General features: G+C 31.9%; 1 protein-coding gene across 1 annotated transcript; it reads left to right on the top strand.

Annotated features, from left to right (window-relative positions):
* Positions 1–1754: 1754 nt before the first annotated feature.
* LOC139528730 (uncharacterized) lies at positions 1755–4688 on the top strand. The gene is made up of 2 exons (XM_071324872.1): positions 1755–1830; positions 3532–4688. Exon 2 carries the CDS (start codon positions 3537–3539, stop codon positions 4368–4370), a length of 834 nt encoding a protein of 277 aa, XP_071180973.1. The 5' UTR covers positions 1755–1830; positions 3532–3536; the 3' UTR covers positions 4371–4688.
* Positions 4689–5931: the final 1243 nt, after the last annotated feature.

Here is a 5931-nt window from a genome sequence, read left to right on the forward strand (position 1 = left end):
ATGTGTCACAGGTGAAGAAGTATATGTTGTAATTGTCGTAACCACAAATTCGTGGATATGACCTAACTAAATAGACTTATACTATGCTTTGTGCAAACATGACCGACACACCAGGTTTATTAATTAATAGTTGTCAGTGGTTGCTGCCTTGTTATACATTTTAATGCTTTAGTGAAACTCAGGTCATGGATTGTTTTCTCTTGAACTGCTTCGCATCTTGTCATCCTTGCACTTTAACTGTTTACTATATAATGTGGATTTTGTTCATTATTGATATAAGTTAGGTGACCTGTTTAATTCATATCTAGTTCTTTGTTCGTTTTAATATACTTCTTTCATTGCAAATCACACTATGTCTTTGTATATATCAATCACAATGTAATGAAAGTAAAAAGTGCACAACCGACCGTTAGTTGAGCCAAACACACATCGAACCAGAAAGCAAAATTCTAATCAGACAATACATCTTTTACGTTTATAATTGTTTGAAAGAAAATCTACATTTTAAAAATATGTTTAGATACCACCAAAAAAGGTAACTATCGGTAAGGTAGAAAGATTGTGAAAATATTAAAGAAATTGACAACATTGAAAGACTATTTACAATACAGAGGTAGAAAAATTCTTAAAAAGTTGGAACTGCAGAAAATAATGGTATAACATAGTCTAGATTTTTCATTTCAATGAAAACAGTGCATATCAAAGTACTGAAAATATTAATGATTAAATCTTTATATCTATAATTATAGATTGTAAACACAAAGATTAGAAACGGGTTTGGTTATATTTTAAGATATCTAATTTTCATTGGATATCAAATATAAAGGTTCGTATATAAATAAAGAAATTTCAGTACTTTTCACCGAACGTCAGAGGTAAGTTTATTTTGCTACATTTCTAATGAATTAAATGGAAAGTTATATTTTCACTCAAGTTGAGTATTTGCAGTAATAGCTTTATCAAATTCATAATAATGATATTGTTCTGTTACGTGTTTGAGTGATACATTTTCATTAATATAATAACAGTCTGATAATATTATAAATGGGATTTCACTTTGGCTTTTGCCATAGACGTTTCCATTTTATTTTACCTTTTTTAAATCCATGTATTTTTTCTGAGTGACTTTGTCGGTAAAAGAGGAACAAAAGACACCAGAGGGACAGTCAAACTCGTAGATTGAAAATAATTTGACAACGCTATGGCTAAAAAGAAAAAGACAGAGAAATAATAGTATAGACGACACAACATAGAAACTAAAGACTAAGCAACACGAACCAAACCAAAATCAGGGGGTGCTACGGTAAGGTAAGCAAATCCTGCTCCACATGTAGCACACGTCGTATTGCTTAAGTTATTTCTAATCCGGTAAATACACAATGTAGTCTGATTCAGTAGGTCGTATTTGTGAAAAGGGAAGGGTATTGTACATGTAGTTACGTATACAGCATAAGGAAAATATCCGATATCATCTGTGTAACGGATATTCCATAAAGGTCAACCAACTCGTGATGGCGTCCAGACGTTATTATTGAATTATTTACTCACTTGGTCTATCTTAAAACCACTTTCTTATACTAATGGTATTTTAGGGGACATATAGTAATAACTCATGTTTGTCAAATAAGTTGGAAATTTATAAAAAAAAAGATAGTATTTACACTTTTGAATGTGACATTTTTTGTACTGTTTGCCTTTAAAAAAAATACTTCGATACATAGAAATAAACAATAATCATGTATTTTTTTATATTTAGAAAACTTTCCTTGAAAATTCAAATTGGAATTACTCAATGTGTTTCGTCTGTGGTAACGAAATAAAAGACTTGTGGTAAAAATGTTGTAATAAACTTTGAAATCTAAACCTAAATCTAGTGCACATGTGGTTGATTTAAGTTCTATTTCTTTAAACATTCAGTTGAATAAATAACTAGATTGAATGTAATTATTATTAGAAACTTTGTTCCCTTTACTTGCATTCTTCATAGGTCTATTACTGTTCATTTAGGTTTTTTTTTTATCCTTAATCCGTTTAATGCATTCCTATGTCTGTCCCAAGTCAGGAGCTTTTGGCCCTTGTTGTTAGTCTTGGATGATTTTAAATTTTCGTCCATTTGTATGTTTTGGAGTTTAGTATGACGTCCAGTTTCACTGAACTAGTACATATTTCTAATAGGGGGTAGCTAAGGTACACCTCTGGTGCAGGATTTTCTCGATGCGTTGTAAACCCAAAGAGGGCCTTCGGCTATTATCTGCTCTTTGGTCAGCTTGTGGTCTTTTTGTTCATAAATATAATAGTTATTATATCTATGTTTTGACGTTTTCCTCGATTCAATTCTCATTTTTGTTATTTATGTTTTCGTCTTGTTTATCAATAATTGCAATGTTTGGCTGTGTACTTGCTGTCATCAGCTATCAGTATTCTTATAAATGTTCTTTTTTTTTTCCTGAGTTGTTTAGAATGTTTTGTGTGAATTAGATGAGGCAAGTTCTTTTCAAGTGATGATTTTGTTATGATGCTCGCAAACAAAATTAATGTCACCAAATTTTCAGGAAATGTCTATTCATAACCCTGTAATTTATTGGTTGTAGTTTTTGCTGTCTGTCGTGTTTTCCCGTTATTCAGATTGTTGGTTTTCTTTTTTTAATTGCTAAACATTTTGTCACTTTGTGTGTTGTTACCCGAATGCAACACCAGGACATCTGTCTATAGGAACATTATCACTTATTTGGACATCAATATATATACATTTATTTTCGCAAATATATATATCGAAGTTGACACCGAACCTAAACATCGTCTAAATATATATTTGTATACTGAATATGATTACTACAGGGTAAAATTCTTGAAATTAATGGGAAGACTGACTCTGAGATAAGTATCCACCAAAGTTCAAATGAAGTGGGTGTATGCAATTATATGCAGCCGAAGGCTTTTACCAATGAGAAAAACCTATATCGTATGGTCCATTAAGGCCTTGACACGTAATATATGAAACTATTTAATTGAAAAAACAACAGACATGAAGCAAAGACAACTGCGTACTCAACTACAGATTCCTGACTTTGGACATGCACACACAATGAGTTTGGGTTAGACGAGTTGGTTTTGAATTAACTAGATAAATTTAAGCGTCAGTTGGCCACAAACCTTGTTTATATGTTTATCGAAAAGACCACATTACTTACCATAAACAAAAATGTTAAAATATGACTTGTTTTGGTAATCTGTCGAGTGAAAAATCACTTGAAAGTCTTTTTTCATGTCAGGATTTGAATACAAACTGTAAGCTTAAAAGTCTATGAATCCATATTGACAATCAATCAAATTGATAATTCATCTACCAAGATGAACCGATTCGGGTAATTTAAAACAGTTGTACAAAACGGTTCAAAAAGGACCAAACATTTACCATACTTTAAGGTATAAAACGGCAGGAATAATATTTCTATTAAATTCCTTAAGAGTAAGGAGTATGTTTAAGTATATGCTTTTATGAAGAATACTAACGTTCTAATTTTTTTACAGCAAATATGGAAACAAAAACGTCAAGCAAATTGCTTCAGGAATTCCTAACCAAAGCAGCAATAGAAACTGCACGTGAGCAATGTCCCGACAAGACTTTTGACGAAAAAACAGTGCAAGATATACGAGACAATGCTAAATCAGCAGTAGAAGAGATATCTCAAACCTTACATAAAATAAGAAATGAAGGGAAGAAAGGTGCAGAAGCAGTTGTACATTTAACACCAGAAAGAATAACGAAGATGAAGACAGCCCTCGATATAAAAACCTATGAAGTCAAAATCAATGAAAAAGAAAAGAAAGCACAATTCTTAAGAAATGGCAATGAAATGTATCCTGCAATACCATTAGATTCAGCAGGGCATTTAAACCAGGCAAGCGATTTGCAAATAGCGAGTATTGTCGTTGAATCTATTATTCTTATCCTTGAGATCATTGGAGTTGGTGTACCTGACGACGAAGAAGATGTAAAGAAAGCTATTGGTATTGCTGTACAGGCACTAAGTAAGGATAGTGATCTGCTGCAAGACGTTGACAAGATCAAGAATGATATGAACAATTATCCAGCTATGGCAAAAGATATTTTCCTACTAGTAATTGACACTGTTAACGATGGCGTTTTCTGGGCAGTTGTTAAAGCACTTCTTTCTAATATGCCCTGGTATGATTGGGTACTGACCTCTGCGAAAATTGCAGCCTTTATTGTGACACTTATTGCTACCGATGGACTTGCAGAAATCGCTGAGTTAGTTGCAATTTTAGCAGATGCTTCCTTTTTTATGGAAAAGCTTGCAAATCTTGGAACCTTCAAAAGAATGATGTTGTCATTTACATCATCTTAACTTTTCCAATACATATCTTCCTTTGAAAAAGAATATGTAAATTTGAAGTGTTTTTTGTTTAATTTTTAATTTCAAGATGTTTCCTTGTATGAACATGATGTATAAGATACTAAAGCATTGTAAGGACAATTGTAAGGTGTGCTATTGTTTGAATGTTAGTTTATATAATACATCTATTATTTCAAAACTTTACAATGCACTTTAAAAACGAGTTCAATTTCACCATATTCGTATGTAAAATTATTATAATATAATTATTAATAAAAATGCAATTATGTTTATTCAGAATGTATGCGAAATAAAACTATGATCTATGTATGTCAGTAATTCATGCTACAAGTACATTGTGATTGCTGTACTCTCACTTTTTTCCGTACATATATAATATAAAAAAGAAGATAGGGTATGATTGCTAATAACATAAATCTTCACAACAGATCAAATGACACAGAGACTAACAAATATAAAACTAAATCAAACGAGAAATTTCACGGACTAATTAATGTACAAAAAAGGTAGATAAGTATTTATTACTATATTAAATTGCCAATATTCACAGTTTATATGGGGGAACAGTCATGTACTAAAATAAGGAAACGGGCTCAAATATTCTCAATTGTAATTATAAGAAGAAATTATTTTGCCACTCAAAAGAGAGAAAACAATTACTCTGAAAAAATGTTTAGCATTGAAGATGACCAGTTTTGGAAAGAATATCCTACTTTTAACGTGATCGATAAAATAGGATACAAATGTCTTAAATCTGTATAAATTATTTTATATATCGTTATGATAAAATTGATCATATAATAGATATAAGAAGATGTGATATGAGTGTCAATGAGACAACACTCCATCCAAGTCACAATTAATAAAAGTCAAAAGTCAAAATAAGGTCTTCAACACGGAGCATTGGCTCACATCCAACGGCAAGCTATAAAGGGCCCCAAAAATTACTGATGTAAAACCCTTCAAACGGGAAAAGGGAAAACCAACGGTCTGATCTATATAAAATTACGAGCACTTATGAACCACATCAACAAACGAGAACGTCTGAACATCAGATTCCTGACTTAAGACAGGTGCAAACAATTGAAGCGGGTTTAAATGTTTTAATGGTACCAAACCTTCACCCTTATCTGAAACAATAGGGAAATATTAAAACATAGACAGAATTTGATGATCAATCTGGATTAAGTTCTGTCGATGTTATTATTAACACGAAGTCAAAGAAATCAAGTCACCGGTTTTAAAAAAATCCTCTGCGTTTGCAAAAGTTTGGTCAACAAATTAACAATCAACAATTAATTTAGTCGGGGTGTCAATTTGATTAAAGGGGATGTACTAGGTTCTGTAAACCCCTTCCCGCGTTTGAAATCTATTTTGAAAATGTAGTTGGGCTTTGGATAAAGGATAGATTTGGTCTGTACTACCTACATTTAATTTAGCTTTAGTTTCCAGTAAGAAGTAGGTTGGTCTTATTAGAATTCTAGCGTTCTTAGTTACGCCTGACAATTTCTGAGGCAGTTTTATAAACGGGATGTATTTCTCCTAAACTGAA

Source organism: Mytilus edulis, chromosome 6 (assembly GCF_963676685.1).
Source record: "Mytilus edulis chromosome 6, xbMytEdul2.2, whole genome shotgun sequence".
Lineage (NCBI taxonomy): Eukaryota > Metazoa > Mollusca > Bivalvia > Mytilida > Mytilidae > Mytilus > Mytilus edulis.

Excerpts from the sequence above, each read along its gene's own strand:
- LOC139528730 (XM_071324872.1), top strand. The coding sequence starts at position 3,537 with ATGGAAACAAAAACGTCAAGCAAATTGCTTCAGGAATTCCTAACCAAA.